The sequence below is a fragment of the Cucurbita maxima genome, unplaced genomic scaffold (assembly GCF_002738345.1).
Source record: "Cucurbita maxima cultivar Rimu unplaced genomic scaffold, Cmax_1.0 Cma_Scf00019, whole genome shotgun sequence".
In the NCBI taxonomy this organism is placed as follows: domain Eukaryota; kingdom Viridiplantae; phylum Streptophyta; class Magnoliopsida; order Cucurbitales; family Cucurbitaceae; genus Cucurbita; species Cucurbita maxima.
Genome location: NW_019272035.1, coordinates 3,362,011 through 3,383,929, shown reverse-complemented (window position 1 = coordinate 3,383,929; position 21,919 = coordinate 3,362,011). Strand labels below are relative to the sequence as shown.

The following is a 21,919-nucleotide window of genomic DNA, read 5'->3' as shown; positions in this document are numbered from 1 at the left end:
GATGATGATATTATGATGATGTTGTATGATGATGACATGAGGATGATGTATGATGTTATAATGACGTACATGATGATGACGACGACATAATGATGATGATGTATGTTAATATGATGATGAGATGGTTTAGCATGATATTATTCCATATCAAGATGACGTGCATGTATTGAATGTCATGATGCATTATGACTATGATTTATTTTTCTAAAGATACAACCCTAGTTGAACTTAATGATGATGAGCGTATGAAGACCAACACCTACATGTTACTTAGAGTAATATATGAATGGTGTATAGGGTTGTGTTACGAAAATGATTTAAAGATGAAAACCATAGGGACCTTATGCATTTTGTATATATATACATTGGGATACTTCCCCATTTATGATGATGAGTATGAATGCGTACACTATGATAATGATGATCATACCTCACATGACACTCAAGGATCTGCTGACCTCTAGACGTTGCTACGGTTAACTAGCTCAATTATGATGAGTTCAAGGGGTGCGAAACGCCAAGAGATCCACGCTTGCATGTGTGGTTCGTGTGTAGGTCCCTAAATCATGAGTTTTTTGTGTTTGCAATACTGAAACCACCTTTTTCTATTACACTGTACTCCTTTGTTTTTCTTTTCTCTTCTCTTGCTTACTCTCACTCTACAGGGAAGTGATTAGGTATTTATACCTTTTCTATTACTAATAATAGGGTGAGAGAAACTCTCATAACCCCTACCGTCATTGACCGAAGAATTCTAGGCCTTTTTCTTTCAACCGGCTTTTAGAAATTAGTTTTCCTTAACATAACAAATTAACTGACATTAGGTTTATTTAAAACAAAAACTATCTATCCTTCCGCATTTAAGTTTATTCCAACAGATTCTTACCTTAGTTCAACAATCTCAAGAACATGTTGGTTGAGGAGGTAGTTGGTCATGTTAAGTACGTGAGTAGATAGTTCGTGGCTACGACGACAAATAGAAGAAGAAGCCTATCTTACTCACACACCAGGAATGACACACATGAAAGAGAAAATAAAGATATGGTTGGTTCTTCTTTTTCAAGTACGAAAGAACACGACAACCACAACAGGAAAATTAGAGGTAACCGCGACAACCACAACAGGAAAATTAGAGGTAACCGCGACAACCACAACAGGGAAATTAGAGGTTGTAGTCGTAGCAGAGGAAGTCGTGAAAATACCTAAAAAATTCATGATGATGCCAACCTCTAGAAGGATAAGAGCATTACCAAGTGTTATGCTTGTGAAAAATACTGGCATTATACGGCAAACTGCTGCAACAAGGAGCACATCGAGGAGGCAAACCTCACATTTACACAGATGATGAAGAACTCGATGTTGGCTGAGAAACCCCCCCCCACCTTTCAATGCTCAATCAAGAAAAAGTTATGACAAACCTCATCACAAATGGAGAAGGAAAAGTGGAGATTAATATGTGGTACCCAGAAAACGAAACGAGCAACAACATGGTCGAAGATCGAGCAAAGCTCAAGAACTTGATGAGAAGTTCAATGAAAAACTAAAGCTTTGTGACAGATCGATTATATAGATCCAAGGCAAATGATCCATGTTGTTCGGATGTGTAATACCGATTGGTTAAAGGAATAAATAATGATATTAATAGCAAAAAAAACATGTTTCGTTGCAGCTCCGTACGCTGCTTGCCGTTGAAAAGTACAAACGAGTCAGATGGGGAAAGACAACACTGACCCGCATGGTTTCGAGGCCATCTTTGAAGAAGAGAGGGATGTGGGTCGATTGCATGAAAGGGTTAATATGATCAGGGTTGTGGAAGAAGAGGCTATCGGAGTGAGACTGAAACCCACATTCGCCGGAGAAAGCTCATACCTAATCCAAAACTCAAAATCTCGTTTTCGATGAAGAGGGATGTTGGTAAGGTGTGAAAACTTACCTCTTGTGTACGTGCAGTCGTCGGTGGTCCCTTTTGCGGTGTGGGTTGGTGTAACTATTCAAATTTATCATTTTTGCCTTTGGTTAAGATTTATTTGTATTTCAATGTTATGCTATGCATTTATTCTCGCCATAAAATGTTTGATTTTGAATAAGAAAGTTATTGAAATGTTATGAAACCTTTTATATTCTATATTCAACCCTTCTCTTTCCTTGAAAACGACTTTTGGTCTCCAAACTTGTTTCTGTTCTTTAGGGTGTATGAAATATCGGGAAAATCAAAGTGTTAGAGGGGAAAATCATGTGGGTTGGTTCGTTGGGTTTTCTTTTTCGGTGAGTTCTCGAAATCAATTGTGTTGCTGTTTTGGAGGAAGAATCGAGTGAAAGTTAGCGTCGATGTCAGAATCGCTGCGTCGAAGAAGGCAGGCAAACCGTAGGAAGTGAAGGAGGAGGACGCCATGTGGCCGTCGTCATAAACGGAGGAGATTGTGTCGTCGGTAGCAGCAGCACATTAGATTAGGGTTTTCGTGAGGGTTCGGGTGAAGGAGACGCAGAGTTGGGTCGGGTTTCGGCCTCTAAACCAGCCCATGGACGAACGCGGGCCCTATGCATTTCGGCCCAATATGAACGCGCGCCCGCAACCTCGATCTTGGCTCCGCACGCGTGCTCTCGGCTCGGCTTAACGTGTATGGCTGCTCGACTCCGTCAAATCCTGCGGCTTGGCTCGACAACTTAGTTGGTTGGCTCGGCAACTCGGATTATCGGCTCAGTATCACTATAATATATCAATTCCAAGGTTTTCAGTCATTCCAAAGTCGTTTCTGCCCTTCCTTTTACCATCTGAGGTCAGTATAGTTCCTAACCGTTAAAGATAGATTGTATTGGGAGTTTATTTTGTTAAATAGCATGAGATTGAGCTAGGGTATGTTACGAAAGGTTCCTAAGTTTTTATGTGATTATTATAGGACGTATTTGACCGTTGGAATTAGCTGGTTGTGAGTGACATCGGCCAAGGCCATCGAAGTAAGTGACCTTACTAATGGAGTTAACTTACTACGTATTGTATGATGGTGCGTGCCCTGTGGCCCCTACATACACCATATTTATTGTGATGACTATATGATGTATGAATTATGTGACTGTTTACGCTATGAAAAGCTATAAAGCATGTTGACTATTAATTATTTATGCTATGAAAGATGGTTGATTTGCTAGTATTATATATCAGGAAAAATGTTGATCAATATCATGGATACACGTAGTATATCGAGTCATGTCATGAAAGGTTTATGGAACTGGAATATATTTTCATGTTATGTAACATGTCATGTAATGTAAGAAACGTATATGTGATATTAGCAATGCTTATGTGATGTCATGTTAGATATGTTAAGAGATCTCATGCATATATGCATATCACTTGCATCGGGATACTTCCCTTTTATGTTATGGAAGAATGAAATACAATATTTATGTTCGCCATGATATTTGTGGGCTCTTTTCTGTTCTGTTGTGTCCGGCGACGTATAATACGTTGTGCTCAACCAAGCCAGACCCAGGGGGTACGTATACGAGCCCGCCTGGTGGGTCCATGTACGCGTACATGGGCCGTGTGTGAAAAAGTACCACATATCCAACCCTACCTGGAATGGAAAAGCGCCCAAGACCATGTAAAATTTATGAAAAGTTAGGTCCCGCTCATATGTTGCATGTGTTTTCATTTCTAACCCCAACAGTGGGTGACTTACTGAGTAATTTTTTAAATACTCAAGGCAAGTGCTACCTACATTTTTCAGGTAAAGGCAAGACGTCAATGTACTGTTGACGGCGAAGCTGAGGATACCATGGTGGAGAAGAAATATTTTTAGGAGTTTACCTTTATTTGACTATTTTAAGCTAAAATATTGAATATTGTTTTATTTAGATTTATTTTAAATTAAGTTACTTCTAACTATTTTAAGTTAAAAGCATTCAATATTGTTTTATTTAGATTTATTTGATAGTTAAAGCATTCAATATGGTTTTATTTAGATTTATTGGACTGTTTTAAGTTAAAGTATTGAATATTGTTTTATTTAGATTTATTTTAAAAGTTTTTAGAGATGGGATATTTTTAGGAGTTTATATTTGACTGTTTTAAGTTAAAGCATTGAATATTGTTTTATTTAGATTTATTTTAAATTAAGTTAGGTTCGTTTTTGGAGAGGGAATATTTGTAGGAGTTTACGTTTATTTCGATTGTTTTAAGTTAAGGATTTAATATTGTTTTATTTAGATTTATTTTGAATTCAGTTATGAAGTTTTATTTTCCGAGATAGGTTTGTTTTTGGATTTATGAATTTTTATGAAAGACTTTGTTGTGTTTTCCAAGGTTATTTATGATGAGCTTCCGCATAATGAATTATGTATGCATGTGTGACGTTGCTAATTAGGTTTAGAAAATTATGGGCGTTACAGTTGGTGTTTTTGATGTTGAGTTTGTGGGATTGGTCTCACTGAAAAAACTTACGAATTCTCTCTCTCACATATTTCTCCTTGATTTTATTTTCGGAGATAAGTTTGTTTTTGGATTTATGAATTTTTATGAAAGATTTTGTTGTGTTTTATTAGGGGCGTTACAATTGGTGTTTCTGATGCCGGGTTTGTGGGATTGGTCTCACTGAAAAACTTACGAGACGTCGCTAATTAGGTTTAGAAAATTAGGGGCGTTACAGTTGGGGTTTTTGATGTCGGGTTTGTGGGATTGGTCTCACTGAAAAACTTGCGAGACGTCACTAATTAGGTTTAGAAAATTAGGGGGGCGTTACAGTTCTAAAAAAGATCTCCACAATGGTATTTTATATTGTCCACTTTAAACATAAGTGCTCATGGCTTTGTTTTGGACTTTCCCAAAAGGTCTCATACTAATGGAGATAGTATTTCTCACTAATAAACCCATGATCTTCTACTAAATTAACCAATGTGGGACTCACTCCCAATAATCTTCTACAATCCTCCCCTCGAACAAAGTACACTATAATCCTCCCCTTGAGGCTTATGGAGCTCTCGAATAGCCTCCTTCGAACAAAGTACACTATAAGCCTCCCTTGAGGCTTATGGAGCTCTCGAATAACCTCCCCTTAATCGAACAAAGTACACCCTTTGTTCGACACTTTATTCACTTTTTGATTATACCTTCGAGTCTCACAATTCTTTGTTCGATATTTGAGGATTGTATTGATTGCTAGGTTTAGGGCATGACTCTGATACCATGTTAGGAATCACGGATCTCCACAATGGTATGATATTATCCACTTTGAGCATAAGCTCTCATGGCCTTGCTTTGGGCTTCCCCAAAAAACCTCGTAAGGTATGCTGGAAACGTTCTGATCTTGATCATCATAAAACCGTCAGTCTCAATTCATTCATACATGCTCAAGCAAGGATATAAAACATTTAATCACCGGAAGTATAATTCTCAATCTACATTTAGGAAGAACAGTGTTACTTACTTAAAATTTGAGTTATTTCAAACGGACTCTACGTTAAAATAGTTTGGGATGAATTATAAAAAGTTTGAAATAGTTATATACGGTTATTATAAAATATTATATTTGACAAAAGCAATCTAGTTATCGAAAATCTCGAAACAGAAGCATGCAGCTAATTTGTGGGCTAATAATGGAGGGTCATAGTCGAGTAGAGTTGATTCAAGTAAAATGAGTTGAATGTATTAGGGGGTGGGTGGTAGATATAACTAAACCTTCCACTTTAATGTGTTGGACATTGAATTTATTAGGACATTGATTTGATGGATGTGTTGGACATTAAATTTATTAGGGCGTGGGTGGTAGATATAACCAAACCTTCCACTTCAACAAGTAAAACAAAAAGGAAAAAAATAATACTCCATAAATACATCTCCATAAAAATTATAGTCGGAACATACAAATTTGATCAATTATACAAAATTACAATGTCATAAATACTTTTGAAAAAACTCATCTATACAATTGTGTATATATAGGTAGAAGAAATTTGTATGGAAAGGTATAATTGTGAGAGTGAAAATGTGGAGACTCAAGTTGGGAGAAGGAGCAAATGACCCGTACTTGTTCAGCTCCAACAATTTTGTGGGAAGACAAACGTGGGATTTCGAGCCCCATGAAGGCACTCCGGAAGAGCGAGCTGAAGTGGAAGAAGCCCGCCAAAACTATTACCATAATCGTTTTAAAGTTCCATGCAGCAGTGACCTCTTTTGGAAATTTCAGGTTCTCTTTAATTATTATATAAATCATTTCAAATATCTATTTATTTTATGTTTCTAACTTTAATCATCCGATCGTACTTTCCTAGATTGAAATCTAAATACGAATCCAACGGGAAATTACTTTCGTAGTTACAAATTTCACTCAATTATATATACATAAAAGTTCAAATATAATTGGTTTGTTGAAGCTTGCGAATGAAGATTTACTCAAAATTTTCATGGTTAGAATGAAGATTTACTTTAATTATAAGAATGAATTTGTAAGTAATCTAATTAGAACAAATTACACACATGTATTTTATCTAATCAACTTTATAGTAAATATGGATTTAAATACGTGTTTGGTTGGAACAAATGTCCATTACTTTCAATTAATTTATATAGAAATGGAATTATAACAAGTTATTGAATGCATCCTCCATCATTTTGATGCAGTTTCTAAGAGACCGAAATTTCAAGCAAACAATTCCAATAGCGAAAGTGGAGGAAGGAATAGATGGGGACGAGAAAGTAGCAATAATTAATAAGGAAACAGCGAGCAATGCACTGAGAAGAGCCACTCTGTTCTTTGCAGCCTTACAAAGCCACCATGGCCACTGGCCTGCTGAAAACTCGGGCCCTATGTTTTACTTCCCTCCACTGGTACTCTTCCTTTTTGTATTCATTTTATGTTACATGATTCTACCACATTATTACCCTTTTCTTTTCAGGTATTTTCATTGTATATTACGGGACATCTTGGTGTCATATTCTCACAACACCACCGAAACGAAATCCTTCGTTATTCATATTGCCATCAGAATGAAGATGGTGGGTGGGGATTGCACATTCAGGGACAAAGTTGTATGCTTTGCACTGTTTTTAACTATCTTCAACTCCGTTTGTTGGGGGAACAACCCGACAAGGATGAGTGTTTTAGAGCTCGAAAATGGATTCTAGATCACGGAGGTGCTATTTATATCCCTTCCTGGGGAAAGATTTGGCTCTCGGTTAGTACTATATATGTGCGTCTATACTATTTTATTATATTTGAAACGGCGTGACTCAAATTTAACCAACTAAACTTGTAATTTTACTATCTAGATTCTCGGAGTCTACCAGTGGGAGGGAGCAAATCCTATGCCTCCCGAGTTTTGGCTGTTAGGAAAATTACTTCCTTTCATTCCTCAAAGTTTGTTTTGCTATTCGAGAATGACACTTCTTCCCATGTCGTATTTATTTGGGAAGCGATTCGTTGGACCACTCACCCCTCTCATTCTTCAATTACGCCAAGAAATCTATACTCAATCTTACAATAACATCAAATGGAGTCCAACACGCCATTATTGTGCAAAGGTACGTTCCTAAATCATTCGATCATCCCTACAAAAATGCATTAGTAAAGAGATTATACAATTTCTACCCACAAATCAATATTCATCCTTTCAATTGATCATTTCCATTTTAGATACGGTATGAGACTTGATTATTTTGATTGAATTTGATATGATGATGCAGGAAGACAAATGTTTTGAACGTTCATTATTTCAGAAGCTTGCATGGGATGCTCTTCAATACTTTGGAGAACCCATTCTTAATAGTTGGGCCTTTAAAACAATAAGAAATAGAGCCCTTCAAGTAGCTAAATATCATATTGATTACGAAGATCATAATAGTCATTACATTACGATTGGAGGCGGGGAAAAGGTTAATTTCATACGTCATTTTTCTTTTATTATGATGATTATAGATAATAATCTTATATTAATAAATATAATTTAGCTAATATGGTAGAGGGGTATTGAACATGCAGCCATTGTTCACACTTGCTTGTTGGGTCGATGATCCTAATGGGGAAGCTTACAAGAAACATCTTGCAAGAATCAAAGATTACTTATGGGTTGGTGAAGATGGAATGAAGATGCAAGTAAGTATTACCCATTATTAAATACTTCGCTAACTTATAAATAAATAAATATCATCTTTCATCTTAAACGGCCCATTTTCATCCAGCATTCAAATAGATGCTTTGTGAAACTTTGTTATAAATATACCCAACAAACAATAAAAGAAACATATAAAGGACTAACATATACCACACGAGCAGAGTTTTGGCAGCCAATCATGGGATGTTGCTTTTGCCATTCAAGCCATTCTTGCAACAAATCTACACCATGAATTCTCTGAGACGCTTAAGAGAGGACATGACTTCATTAAACAATCACAGGTATTAAAATTATTTAATTTGAATAAATATTTTTTTATACTATTTTAACGTATACTCATATAAAGGTTAAAGAGAATCCTTCGGGTGATTTTCGAAGTATGTATCGTCACATATCGAAAGGAAGTTGGACATTCTCTAATCGAGATCATGGTTGGCAAGTTTCTGATTGTACGGCAGAAAATTTACTGGTATTTTATTTTGTTTTCATAGTTTTCAAAAAAGATATTAAATTACTAAACTCTCATATATATATATATATAAATGACGTGTCAGTGTTGTTTGAGATTTTCGACAATGCCTTCCAACATCGTAGGAGATCCAATGGAACCACAATGGTTTTTTGAAGCTGTGAATGTCATACTATCCCTCCAAGTAATTTCGAATTTGAGTTAGAATCCTCTTTTTCTTGTCAACTTAGGGATGAATTGCTGAACTTTGTTGTGAAATAAATAGGCAAAAAATGGTGGAGTCCCAGCTTGGGAGCCTACCGGAGTTGTACCGTCGTGGTTTGAGGTAGCTGAAGCCTTATTCCAAATATAACTATTTTGTGAAGCACTACTTAAATACATAATAAATCATCCCAACTAATTAATATAATTATTTTTTAGCTATTGAATCCGGTGGAATTCTTAGAATACACGGTATTGGAGCTCGAGTAAGTAGAAAATTTAAGAATATTACTTGAAAAATATTACATATGGATAAATGACATTGAACTGATTATTCTTTGTTTTGTTTTGGTAAAATTAGATACGTAGAATGCACGTCATCGTCGATACAAGCACTTGTTCTGTTTACCAAACTATTTCCAAATCACAGAAAGAAAGAGATAGAAACGTTTCTAAGTAAAGCTGAGAAATATATTGAAGAAACGCAGAAAGAGGATGGATCGTGGTATGGTAATTGGGGAATTTGTCACATTTATGCAACGTACTTCGCTATAAAAGGACTGGTGGCCACTGGAAACACATACCATAACTCCTCAACCATACGAAGAGGTGTGGAGTTTCTTCTTAAAATTCAATGTTCGGACGGTGGGTGGGGAGAGAGTCACCTTTCATGTACACAAAAGAAATACATTCCTCTTCCACGGAATTCTTCCAATCTTGTTCAAACTTCCTTTGCTTTAATGGCTTTGATCCATTCTCACCAGGTTTGTTTCTCTTTTACTTCAATTATTATAACTACGTAAAGCTTTTATTTATTTACCATAGAGAAATGACGTATGTATGTAGGAAAAGAGAGACCCAACTCCTCTCCACCGTGGAGCAAAGCTTTTGATTAATTCTCAACTAGAGGATGGTGATTACCCTCAACAGGTAGGCTATTATAATGTGTGTTTTGGTTAAACTATAACTTTTGGGATATAAAAAAGAGGGTATTTGTATGACAGGAGATGGGTGGAGTACTTATGAACTCATGCATGGTACACTATGGACTCTACAGAAACGTATTCCCATTATGGGCACTTGCAGAGTATTGTAATATGGTTTCATTGTCATAGTCTCGACCCAAATTTATTTAACATGCTTTCTGCTTTTGTTTCATTACATCTCCATATACTATATATGTCATTCGATACTCGAAACTAAGGGCGAGACCAACCGATTATACAATGAAAGCTTGTAATAAGAGATAGACAATGTTCATGTAGTATATGAAATTTCTTAAGGGAATTTTATGGGGTACAAAATGTATGATGTAGCTATGCATTACTATACGGATTCCTAAACGCCCCAGGTCACGTCTCTGTGGCTTCATGACTCCCATGCACCCTCTTGTCTAGATTAGCCACATCATTCACCTAAAAAAATGTAGAAAGAGAGGATTATAAGAATACTCTATAATCAATCTACTTGTAGACTCTTTTCAAGTCCTTAACCTAGTAAGTATCAATGGCATTTCCTTTGGGTTCTAGGAAGTACATACTAGGTCTTAAATAATCATTATTTTATACAACTTAGGTGGCTTACATTACTTATGCAGTGAATGATCAGTATTCTAAGTTGCGCTACGACCTCATAAGTAAAACTGAGGGGTCAATAGGGTTGGATCTAAATCTGTAAATCTCTCTGAACATCATTCATGGAGGGTAGCTAACAACCCTTCCATAGGACCATATCACGAATAAAATTGGGGGGTTGTGATCCCTTGTGTGCCAATCAACTACTAGGTTAACTTTTGTGGTCCACGCTCCCCAGCTCAGGAATGGATTTGAGACTCAGAGGTCCTATTTAGGAGACCCTTAGTTATCTCCACTAGGTCGGGCACAAGTCACACCACCCTGTCCGACTAAGCCTAGCTAGATTGTAACAATAAATAATAAATAAATAAATTCTAATTAGTGAAGGAAGGATTATCTTTAAGAAGAGACCGTCACAGTTGAAGCACCTCGGTACAAGTGGAAAAGAATTTGAGGGACGATAGCAAGCTAGTTCAGAATTAGATAGAAATTTTGGCTAAGGCCAACCAAATAAGTGGCCTTACAATTGGCTCGGTCTGAAGACTTGTCTTATGTATGACGACATGTGTCTAGTGGTCCTCGCACCTGTCATTTATGCTTTATATGTTGATGTATGATATTATGATGACGTATTTGATGATGATATGATGACGATGGCATAATGACGATGATGTATGATATTATAATGACATTATTTGATGATGATGTATGATATTATGATGATGTTGTATGATGATGACATGATGACGATGTCATAATGAGGATGATGTATGATATTATGATGACATACATGATGATGATATGATGACGACGACATAATGATGCTGATGTATGTTAATATGATGACAGTAAGATTGTATGATGATGAGATGATTTAGCATGATGTTATTCCATATCAAGATGGCGTGCATGTATTGAATGTCATGATGCATTATGATGATAATTTATTTTTCTAAAGACACAACCCTAATTGAAGTTAATGATGATGAGCGTATGAAAACCAACACCTACTTGTTGCTTAGAGTAATATATGAATGGTGTATAGGGTTGTGTCGTGAAGATGATTTAAAGATGAAAACTATAGGGACCTCATACATTTTGTGTGTACATATACATCGGGGTACTTCCCCATTTATGATAATTAGTACGTGTCAACATCACATATAATCATGGCGGTAGTAAAGCCACTTACTTGATTAAGTTAGGCTAGTGTCACCAATTTATCCTTCATAGAAATTTGATTTTGTCTTTTGCATCCAAGTTAACGTGTGTGAACCCATGACATCAATTTCAAGTTCAATTCTCCATCTCTTATCAATTTGGTTGTGCTTGAACGAGCTAGACAGTTTTAAAAAATCTGTTCACAATTAATTTTTGGTAAATTTAAATGGATTCGTTACTTTTTTTTCTCTTAAAAAAATGTTATTGATCATAACGGACAACAATTTAAATGTTTTTTTGCTATCTTTTTCTTCTCTGTTTTGTTTTTTTTATTTTTTTCTTTTCTACCTTTGCAGGAAACTCTGCAGGCCAGACGTCCAGCTAAGCCTAGTTTACGAGGTTCAGGAGTTGAATCTGACAGTTAACTCTCATTCATCCATAGGTGGAGGATTGTATGGAGCAGAACCATTATAATGGGGGTTGTGAAGGGGTTGGGGAGAGATACTTTCGAGAAAAAATGTGAGGGATTGGTGGGGGAGAGAGAGGTATGGGTTACTATATTTTTTTATTATATATTTTAAACGAAATCCCTTTTTTTTATCACTTTTTTTTTTGGCTATTACAATGAAGCTGGGCAAAGAACTCAATATGGGGCTTGGGTTTTCCTAAAGGATAGTAGTGAGGTGTCAAAATTATTAAACCGCACCTTTGAAAAAGTCCAACCGTGACAGTATTATAATTCGAATCTTACTTTCCTTTATGGTGATTCCTAACATGGTATGAGAGTCAAGTCCTTAACTTAATGATGTCAATAGAATCCTCATGTGTCGAACAAAGAATTTGTAAGCCTCGAAGGTGTAGTCAAAATTGACTCAAGTGTCAAACATAGGGCGTACTTTGTTTGAGGGCTCCAGAGAAGGAGTCAAGCCTTAATTAAGGGGAGGTTGTTCGAGAACTCCAAGGCTCTATGGTGTACTTTGTTTGAGGGAAGGATTGTTGAGGACTATTGGGAGGGAGTTCTACATTGGCTAAGTAAGGCATGATCATAGATCTATAAGTAAGAAACACATCTCCGTTTGTGTTAGGCTTTTGGGGAACCAAAAGTAAAGTCAAGAGAGTTCATGCTCGTGGACAATATCATACTATTGTGGAGGTTCATGGTTCCTAACATGGTATTAGAACCACACTTTGATCCACCACCTCGTACCTAATGTGGGTGGTTTCATAAGAGTTGTCAAGACTAGCATCCGCTCGATAAGTGAGCATCAGCTGAACGTGGATGTAGAGAAGTGAAGTTGTAGGAAGATCAGAGAAGTGTCAAGGCAGCAATCGCCACATAAAGGTGGTGAGTTGAAGAGTTGGCTGAAGTGTGATGCCAACACGGGGATGTGTTACAAGCTCTCAAACATTGTTACTGTAAGGGTTGGTGCCACAATGAGTGAATGTCGTGGTTGGCTTGCGGGCCTCCCGAGTGGTACACTGTTGTGTGCAACTCAGAGAATACGATGAGTGAGGCTAAGGTGGCCAAGTGTGGGTCATGCTCCCCTTATCCTACGCTAGGATAAGTTGAAGCTAGTTAGTTTGTCATGATCTATCTAATGAATCTCAGGTTGAGTCCGAAAAAAAGGCGAGGGAGGTCCAGAAGGGATGGCCCACAACCATAATGCAATTGTTTTGCCCTGCTTATGTTGCGAATCTTTGGAGACCAAGGGAAAGTTTGTCAATAGGAAAGCTCATAAGTAGTGCACAGTTTCAGTATTCATTCTGAAACACGTATTCCCAGCAGGTCGATCAACAATTAGTTTGAAATCGGATTGTCATCCAAGGCAATGCCGAAATTAAGTGAGGGAGAGCATCACAATCTATGTAGTGATTGTTCCCCCAAGTTAGTCATCAAAGATGATAAGTAGTTTGGGAGAATGTCACAACCTAACTATGAAGAGAGTAGTTAAACTAATGATGATGTCAACAGGCATCATATTGAAATGCTAAGAATTTAAAATGGTTGGGATTGCACAACAACGCACACACTCGATCTAGATGAACACAAAGAACAGGATAGAGAAAATGCAAGGAGAACTCTAGCTAAAGGATTTATATTGATGACTTCAAGTATGTACAAGAGAGAATACAAAAAATAAAGAAAGTACATTTTCAAAACTCTGCCCAAGGGGATATATATTGTTTAGCTTACTATATTTAGTTTTACCAAATATAACCATCTACTATATATAACTATTTACCATATATAGTTTTACCCCATATAGCTTTTTACTATACATAGCTATTTACTAAGAATTCTACCACTTGAAGACTGATCCAGTCAACCAAGAATTTCATTTTCAAACGATCGTGAATATCTTCACATTTTATCAACATGTTTGCTGGATTCTTTGCACCCTCTATCTTCTCAAAACACATCACCATCTTCCACTAACCTGTAAGTGAAATGGTATTGCCTTTCGTGTTTTATCTTTAATGATAAACCGGGTTCCTCACCAACTGTATGACACTTTGACTATCTCTAAAAAGAATCTTTTCGTGCTGCTTCTTGCCCAATTCTTCCAGATAGTCAGTCATCCATATCGTCTTCTTTCCAGCTTCAGCTATTGCCACGTACTCAACCTCAGTACAACGCATTTTTGAAGTCTAGACGTCTCATCATCCATGACTTGCTCCCACCTGGTTGTATCCTCCAATTGTAGGGTCTCCTCAAAGGGTTGTGGTTCCCTTTCATTAGCAACAGATAGTGTACTGAAGGTACATATATATCTGGTACTCTGATAGTACTGGATAATCTTCTCAACACCAGTTCAGGTGTCACTTGCTCCACTGCTGATTCCTCTACAACAACCTCAAGAGTTTGTTGAGTATTTGCTACAAGATCACTAGGTGATTTTCTCCGCAACTCAACCTCAACTCCCACTTGCTTTGTTGTCTTGGAACCTTGCTCCACATCTAGTTCCTCAGCAGTAGTCTCAGGAGTTTTTTGAGTATTTGCTACAACATCACTAGGTGAGTTTCCCTGCAACTCAAGCTCAACTCCCACTTGCTTCATGGTCTTGGAACCTTGACCTACATCTGGTTCCTCAGCAGTAGTCTCAAGAGTTTCATGAGTATCTACTACAACATCACTAGGTGAGTTTTCTTACAACTCAAGTTCAACTCTCACTTGCTTCGTCAAACCTTGCTTCACATATGATTCCATTTCCAACCACACTTTCTTCAATTCTCTGGTGGTTCTTGTGAAGCTAACTCGTTTCTGCTTGCCCATAACATAGTTCTCACAACGATCCACATCAACAGATTTCAGACCTTCTAAAACTCCTTTCGCGGCCAGCGTCTTCATTCCTTTCACGCTCATATGTCCAAGTCTATTGTGTCATAGACTTGAATTTGAAGCACTCTCAACAGCAGCTATGTTCATACACCCTGCAGTGGTGTATAAGGTTCCAGATTTTGAGCCACGTGCTACCACTGTAGCACCCTTCATAATCTTCCACGAACTCTTCCCTAACTTTGTTGCATAACCTGTGTTATTCAACTAACCAATAGAGATCAGGTTCTTTTTTAGACCAGGAATATATCTGACATTCTTTCATGTCCACTGATTTCCTGCCGGAGTTTTTATGCAGACATCTTCTTTTTCTTTAATCTCCAAATCTTTGTTGTCGGCAAGATACACCTTCTCGAAATTTCCAGACTTGAAATTCCTGAACAACTCTTTATTTGGAGACGAATGAAAAGATGCACCTGAATCCAAAATCCAGGATTCAATCGAACTGTCCATGCTGAGGATTAGAGCATCCACAATGTCTTCTGCTAAATTTATAGAATCATCATCATCTCCAGATTTATGATTCTGCTTCCTCTTTGGTCTTGTACAACCTGTCCGAAAGTGACCTTTTTCTCCACAATTTCAACACGTTACGTTTTGTCTATTTGGAGATTTTTCTCGGTTCTTTGATTTTGATCGCCCTTTGTTTGGGACCTTCGGTTTACTTCTTCCCCGTTGGTCAACACTGAGAGCACTACCAGATGAATTTCCAATTTCTCATTTGCGAATACTTTCGCTTAGAACTATATCTCGAATTTCATCAAACTTCAGTTAATCAGATTCTCGGAAATTGTTAATTGCGGCAACAACAGTATCCCACGACTTGGGTAAAGATGACATCAAAATCAATGCTTTAATTTCATCTTCGAAATTAATTTCCACCGAACTCAGTTGACTTACGATCATATTGAATTCATTTATATGATATACAACAGATCCACCTTCAGACATCTGTAGATTGAACAATCTCCGCATCAAATACACTTTGTTCATAGCGACGGTTTTTCGTACATATTCGACAGCGTCTTCAACAGATCTGACGTTGTTTTCTCCTTAATGATATTGAATGTCACATTTCTGAATAGCGTCAATCAGATCAGCCCTAAGGCTTGTCGATCCTTGAGCTTCCACTACTCCGTGGTCATGGTATTCGGCATCACCCCCAACAAGGGTTCGTGAAGACCTTTCTGATACAGATAATCTTCAATATGCATTTTCCAGAAACCGAAATCAGATCCATCGAACTTCTCAATTCCAATCTTTGAACTTTCCATCTTCACAGATCGTGGTGACTTCTGCCTAACTCTGATACCAGTTGTTGGGATCGCACAACAACGCACACACTCGATCTAGATGAACACAAAGAACAAGATAGAGAAAATGCAAGGAGAACTCTGGCTAAAGGATTTATATTGATGACTTCAAGTATGTACAGTAAGAGAGAATACAGAAAGTACATTTTCGAAGCTCTGCCCGATAGAATATATATGGTTTAGCTTATTATATTTAGCTTTACCAGATATAACCATCTACGATATATAACTATTTACCATATATAGCTTTACCCGATATAGTTTTTTACTATACATAACTATATACTATTTATGACAATTTACTTTATATGTAATTTTCCAAATATAGTTTTACTATGTATAACTGTTGACTCAGCTCTAAATAAGCAGCATGCTCCATAACCTAACAAAAATAATGCAACGATCCGATTTAAGGGTCACTACATAAAATGCAAGTGCGGCTACCCTGACTTCGCTTCTATGGTTTTCACAACGACACCATTATCCTACATTGAGGCTTTACTTTTACCTGAAAAGAAGTAGCACATGACTTGAGTATTTAAAAATACTTAAAAATACTCGGTAAGTAGTTCTACTATTGAGTTCAAAAAATGCAATCACATGCAATCATGGTGGGATCTATCTTTTCATAAAATAACTTGGTCTTGGTCTCTACTTTCTAGTTTTGATAGGGTTGGATGCTGAGTACTTCTCACACAACCTTCTATACATGGCCCTTGCACACACACATGGACCCACAAAACGGAATTGTATACATACCTCCAAGCCTGATTACAGGCTAATGCATGCTCGCGCTGTCAAAAGCTAGAGAGAGAAATGAGCACGTATAATATACTTATGATACAAGTCTTACCTTCATTTATTTTCATGCATAGCATTCCTACGAGACATGCATACATATACTGAACAAATTTTTCATGGTTATCATACATGGAATATCAATGCCTCATAGGCATTGTATGAATATGCAACATAATATATGTGGCGTAACATAGGGAGTTTCATGTGTTATATAACATTCATATCATAACAGGGTATAATTCATATCATGTTATAAATCATATATCACACATCATATACCATAGCATCACAAAATATGACACATTCAGGGGCCACAGAGTATGTGCCATCTATATATTATACAAGCCATCTAACCAAGTTCGAGGGCATCTAACAGTAAAACCATTCACTTGGTTAGTCTAAGTTGGAGTCACTATACTTCCTTTAATACTAGCTTGAATCTTCTCTTTGAAATTCAATCCAACCTAAGGATTTCTAGGACATGAGGTTAAGACATAATAAACAACCTAGCTCATCAAACGGAAGCAATTAATTCAAACTTTTAGCTCAAAATAATTTAACGGCTATACAATAACCATATTGACCTCAATCGTCTCAATCATTAAAAATGAAAATGGCTCTAAAATGGTCCAAAATGATAGGAAATGTCTGAAAATGTCAAACCCAAGTCAAATGAAATTGCCATAGCATAGCATGGATTCTTTGACGGACTCTGAATACCTAAAGTGGGATGAAATTGAGCAGTTAAGTTTGTTTGTCATTCAAAGCCAAATGAAATCCTATCCCTTTCATTATATTAGTATATCAACCGCCTGTTCTAGAACTTCTAGTTCCAATCGAATCATATAGATCCGTATTCTCGGTTCCAATTAAGTGTAGTAAAATATGATATTATATAATCTACAATGTTTTTTAGAATTTGGATTAGATATAAAGAGTATTTTTTTTATTTTTCTGTATCTTACTTCAATTTAAATTTTATTAACTTTTAAAAGAGACCAAAATGGATATTTTGAAAGTACAACCAAAATGAACCAAACTTGAGGATACCAACTTGAAAATATTGAAAGTTCGTATATAAACCAAAATGAACCAAAACTTGTTCAGACACCAAAAGAGTATACTCATAATACAAAATGAGAACATAAACTAGGCCAAAAATACTTGATAGAAAGCTTGCATCTAGAAAAAGCACCAAGTACTCTCAATTATAGCCTAGAAGTTTTGAGAACAAGAAAAGAAACAGACCACCAATAGGGATCAAAGGTAGAGTTAATTATGCAATCAGAAGCAAATCTAATGGTTAAGAACGATGTAATAAAGTGGTATTACATAACCAAGTCATGACGCCAGAGAGAAGTGTTAACAAATTTAAGAATGCATAAAGAAGATTAGAAACAAATCCTCTGCATGAGATACCGGCGATGATCTAACCCACGACACAATGATCCGAAGTCCAAGCTCACGTCGTTGTAGTAGCTGAATCCATACTGAAAGAAGAACTTTCCTTCACTATGAAGGGGATTGAAGAAGATAATGTGGAAATTAAGCATTTGGAAATATACACCTCTCTCAACTTAAAACCTTGCCATAATTTGACACTATTGTTGTTACACCAGGATGTATCATATATAAATGGGAACAACAAAAACTATCAACGGTAGTACACAAAAAAATGTTTAAGAGTGTTCTGAGACTCTGCAAGAATGTATATGACCCGGGGAAAACAAAAGCTAATACCCCAAACAATGTTAGAAAGTTGTTGGTTTGATGAAAAAAGATAGGACAGATCCAAGTACCATTCTCTTGCCTCTAAATCTAAAGAACATACAGTGTCAGGTCTCAGGTCTGGACTAAACCAGCCAATGAAAGAGGTGCTTTATCGTCAAGGTTGTCGCTTGGAACGTGGAGAAATTGCAAGAAGTATTTTCTTTCTAGGTCCCTGAAATTAACACATCATCACCAGGGTAACTATAGACACAACAAAATAAAATGTAGAAGTTAAACAAATAAATAAGCGTAGCATTCGTATGTATCGTGTCAATAATAATAATTCAGAAGAACATGAAACGGATAGCTACAGTGAATTTTTAGTTGATGATGAGTAGATTGAAGGGGGGAAAACAGAAAAACTCGGGTAAATGTTAATAGAAAATGTTCACCAAAGCTAGTGACTGAACCACTCCTAGATCTGTTAAGTTTTGTCTAAACAAAATGTTATCATTACTGGGAAATAGTGACTCAACCACACATTGATGTTTAGTAACTTACTTTGAAATTCTCAGAAACTTTGTAAAATATGACCAGTTTGGGAAATAGTCATATTTTTAAAAAACAATAAAAATAGTTTAAAAAACAAGAACTTTCTAATAGGATAATTCTAAAGGAAATTCCTTGAAAAATGCCTCTAGCTATCTAAATTAGATAATAAGTGAAGATGAAAAGGAAAAAATATTTACTTTGATAGACACAAAACCATATTATTTAACATTTAAAAATTTGATACTTAATATAACTTTAATTGTATAGTACAACAAAAGTTGTAGAAAAAACAGCAAGCATAAACAGATTTCAGAATTCCATGTTAAACTAACTTTGCACCCCAACACGACTTTCTAAATCCAAACTAAACAATTTTGCATCCCAAACACAAACTTTCCTAACTTAAACTAAACAAACGCCCCTTAAATTTCACCTAAATTCAATGGTACCCAACACCGCCACCACTTTAAAGGTTTGGATATTTTTCTTCATTCACTTTTCTATAGTTAGTAAAAAACAAAACTATAGTATTTTGGGTTTCATTTTTTAATATTATTGAAAACAGTTAAAAACATAGTGTGTGCCTGATGTGTCCGTGTATATATTTTTACATCGGCATACTGCCATGTCTGTGCTTTATAGCCTACGCCTCTCCCCAATTGTACCTGCATGCCACCCCTGTTGCGGCCATCATTCTTTTGCCCTACTTTCCTTATTTTTTTTGTCTGGTATTTTAGGAATAGATTTGACCGTTAGGAAACATTGTTAGATATGGACCAAAGTTCAGCATTATTTTATAGGCAGGCAATTTTTTTTATTATTTTTCCTTTTTATTTTCAAGTGAGCGCCACCAAGATTAATAACACTTAAAAAATCAAGAAGAAGAAGATTTGCACCAAGCTAACTTTCACAATCGATACCGAGGGTATCAACCTAATAATTAAAATGTTTTTGCAAAACAAAGACGAATTCAAGCCCCAAGAGGATTCCAATAGAGAGGAGGAGGGATGAAAGAGGTTTAGGAGGCATCAAACTTAGAATTCCCAAGTTCATGAAAGTTCAATTCTGAGGAGCTTGTGGATTGGGAAAGGGGAGTTGAACTTGCGTTTATTTGCAATAACATTAGTGATGATAAGAAAGTTATTTTAGCCATCACTAATATCCAAGATTATGAAACTAGGGGCTGGGATAAAATAATGTCTATGAGAAGAAGGTACAACGAAGGTCCCATAGAGTCATGGCTTGAACTCAAACAGCTAATGAGAAAAAGGTTTGTGCCTAGACTCTATCATAGAGAAGTGACTCAAAGCCTCCAAAGGCTTTACCAAAGATCCAATGGTGTGGAGTGCACATATAACACGCTTGGAGATAGATGAGGATATGGAGTCCACAAGAGCAATATTCTTGTATGGACTTTATAAGGACATAGACAACAAGGTATATATATGTATCCTTCTTATGACATTGAGGATCTCCTTAGCATAGCCGTCAAAATTGAGTCACAAATCAAGAAGTCGTCAAGGTACACAATCTTTTATTAAAACTACTTTACCTTAGAGAAGAGAGTTCCACTAGTGAGTCTAAGTTTAAATCTAAAGTTGATAGGAGAAAACCTAAGGGTGAGATTTCCAATGGTTAGGAGAAAGCCGAGACACCTAATAGGCATAAATGTTGGAAGTGTCAAAATGAAAAGAAAAAAGTGTAGGACATGTTGGTAGGGATTGCACTAATAAAAGAAACATGGTCCTTAGGGAGGGAGCTGCGATCGACGATGGAGAGGATGAGAGAGAGGAAGTTAAAAACTTAAATGTAGAAGAAGAAGCCTTAGACACTGATGAAGAGGATCCACTTCAATGACCCTAGTTAATGGAAAAATCTTCAATACCAAAGCTAAGAATAGAACTTGTAGAAAACCAAAGGGAGATTTTTTCACACTAGAGGAGAAGTCAGTTCTACACCATAGAGCATTGCCATAAATAGTGGGAGTTGTACTAATGTGCAGTAAGTTCCACCTTGTAGACAGCTTGAAAACAACCACTAAGCTTCATCCTAAACTTTACAAGTTACAATGGCATGAACATAGTGAGGAGGTTGAAGTTAAAAGGCAAGTCCTAGTCACTTCCTATATGGGCAAGTATTTTTGTAAATTAATTGGTGATGTTGCACCAATGAATGCAGGAATATACTCTTAGGAAGCAATTGCCAATTTAATATAAAAAAATGAGGCATGATTGTTGCCCTTAGGGGTGATCATCAGTCAGTTGGCATTGGTTTTGGACTCAAACCGATGACCACCAACATGTCAATTTTGGAGTGCTTGGGTACACTAACTGACCGATAGTCAGTTGATTTTTATCGTTTTGTGAATTGGAAAACATCACAAAAAAAAAAGAGAGAGAGGAGTACTGAAGGGAGAAGAAAAGAAGAAAGGAGAACGAGAAGAATAGAGAAAGGAGAAGAAAAGAAGAATAAAAGAGAGAGGTGGAGAGAGAGGGAGAATTGGAGAAGAATGGTAAATGGAAAAGACAAAAATAGTGAGAAGTAAAAGGAAAAATTTTAAAAGTTAATTTTTTTTCAATAAATATAACCTGGGAAGACCAGACGATCTAGCCATCCAAGAAGCTGAATGTTGCTGCAGTGCAACCGTGCATACAACCTTTTGGTTTTCTTTTTTTTTTTTTTTTTTTTTTTTTTT

At 36.5% G+C, this 21,919-nt stretch overlaps 2 protein-coding genes across 3 annotated transcripts in view; one reads left to right on the top strand and one right to left on the bottom strand.

Moving 5' to 3' along the window:
• Nucleotides 1-5,959: 5,959 nt before the first annotated feature.
• On the top strand, nucleotides 5,960-10,081 carry LOC111493703 (beta-amyrin synthase-like). The gene is made up of 14 exons (XM_023143513.1): nucleotides 5,960-6,182; nucleotides 6,617-6,823; nucleotides 6,892-7,170; nucleotides 7,265-7,516; nucleotides 7,679-7,867; nucleotides 7,974-8,087; nucleotides 8,268-8,387; nucleotides 8,453-8,575; nucleotides 8,661-8,759; nucleotides 8,841-8,900; nucleotides 8,996-9,042; nucleotides 9,138-9,540; nucleotides 9,623-9,706; nucleotides 9,781-10,081. The coding sequence occupies exons 1-14, from the start codon at nucleotides 5,982-5,984 to the stop codon at nucleotides 9,889-9,891; spliced, it is 2,289 nt and encodes a 762-aa protein (XP_022999281.1). The 5' UTR covers nucleotides 5,960-5,981; the 3' UTR covers nucleotides 9,892-10,081.
• Nucleotides 10,082-18,234: 8,153 nt separating this feature from the next.
• LOC111493741 overlaps nucleotides 18,235-21,919 on the bottom strand; it is a 13,664-nt gene continuing 9,979 nt past the window's right edge. For both annotated transcript variants that reach the window (XM_023143566.1, XM_023143567.1), the window contains exon 7: nucleotides 18,235-18,904. In XM_023143566.1, coding sequence (XP_022999334.1) covers nucleotides 18,848-18,904 — 57 coding nt within the window. In that variant the 3' untranslated portion in view covers nucleotides 18,235-18,847. The remainder of the gene's footprint in view (nucleotides 18,905-21,919) is intronic.

Excerpts from the sequence above, each read along its gene's own strand:
- LOC111493703 (XM_023143513.1), top strand. The coding sequence starts at position 5,982 with ATGTGGAGACTCAAGTTGGGAGAAGGAGCAAATGACCCGTACTTGTTC. Across the intron at positions 6,824-6,891 it reads TGTTTTACTTCCCTCCACTG|GTATTTTCATTGTATATTAC; the intron begins GTACTCTTCCTT and ends TTTTCTTTTCAG. Across the intron at positions 9,707-9,780 it reads ATGGTGATTACCCTCAACAG|GAGATGGGTGGAGTACTTAT; the intron begins GTAGGCTATTAT and ends TTTGTATGACAG.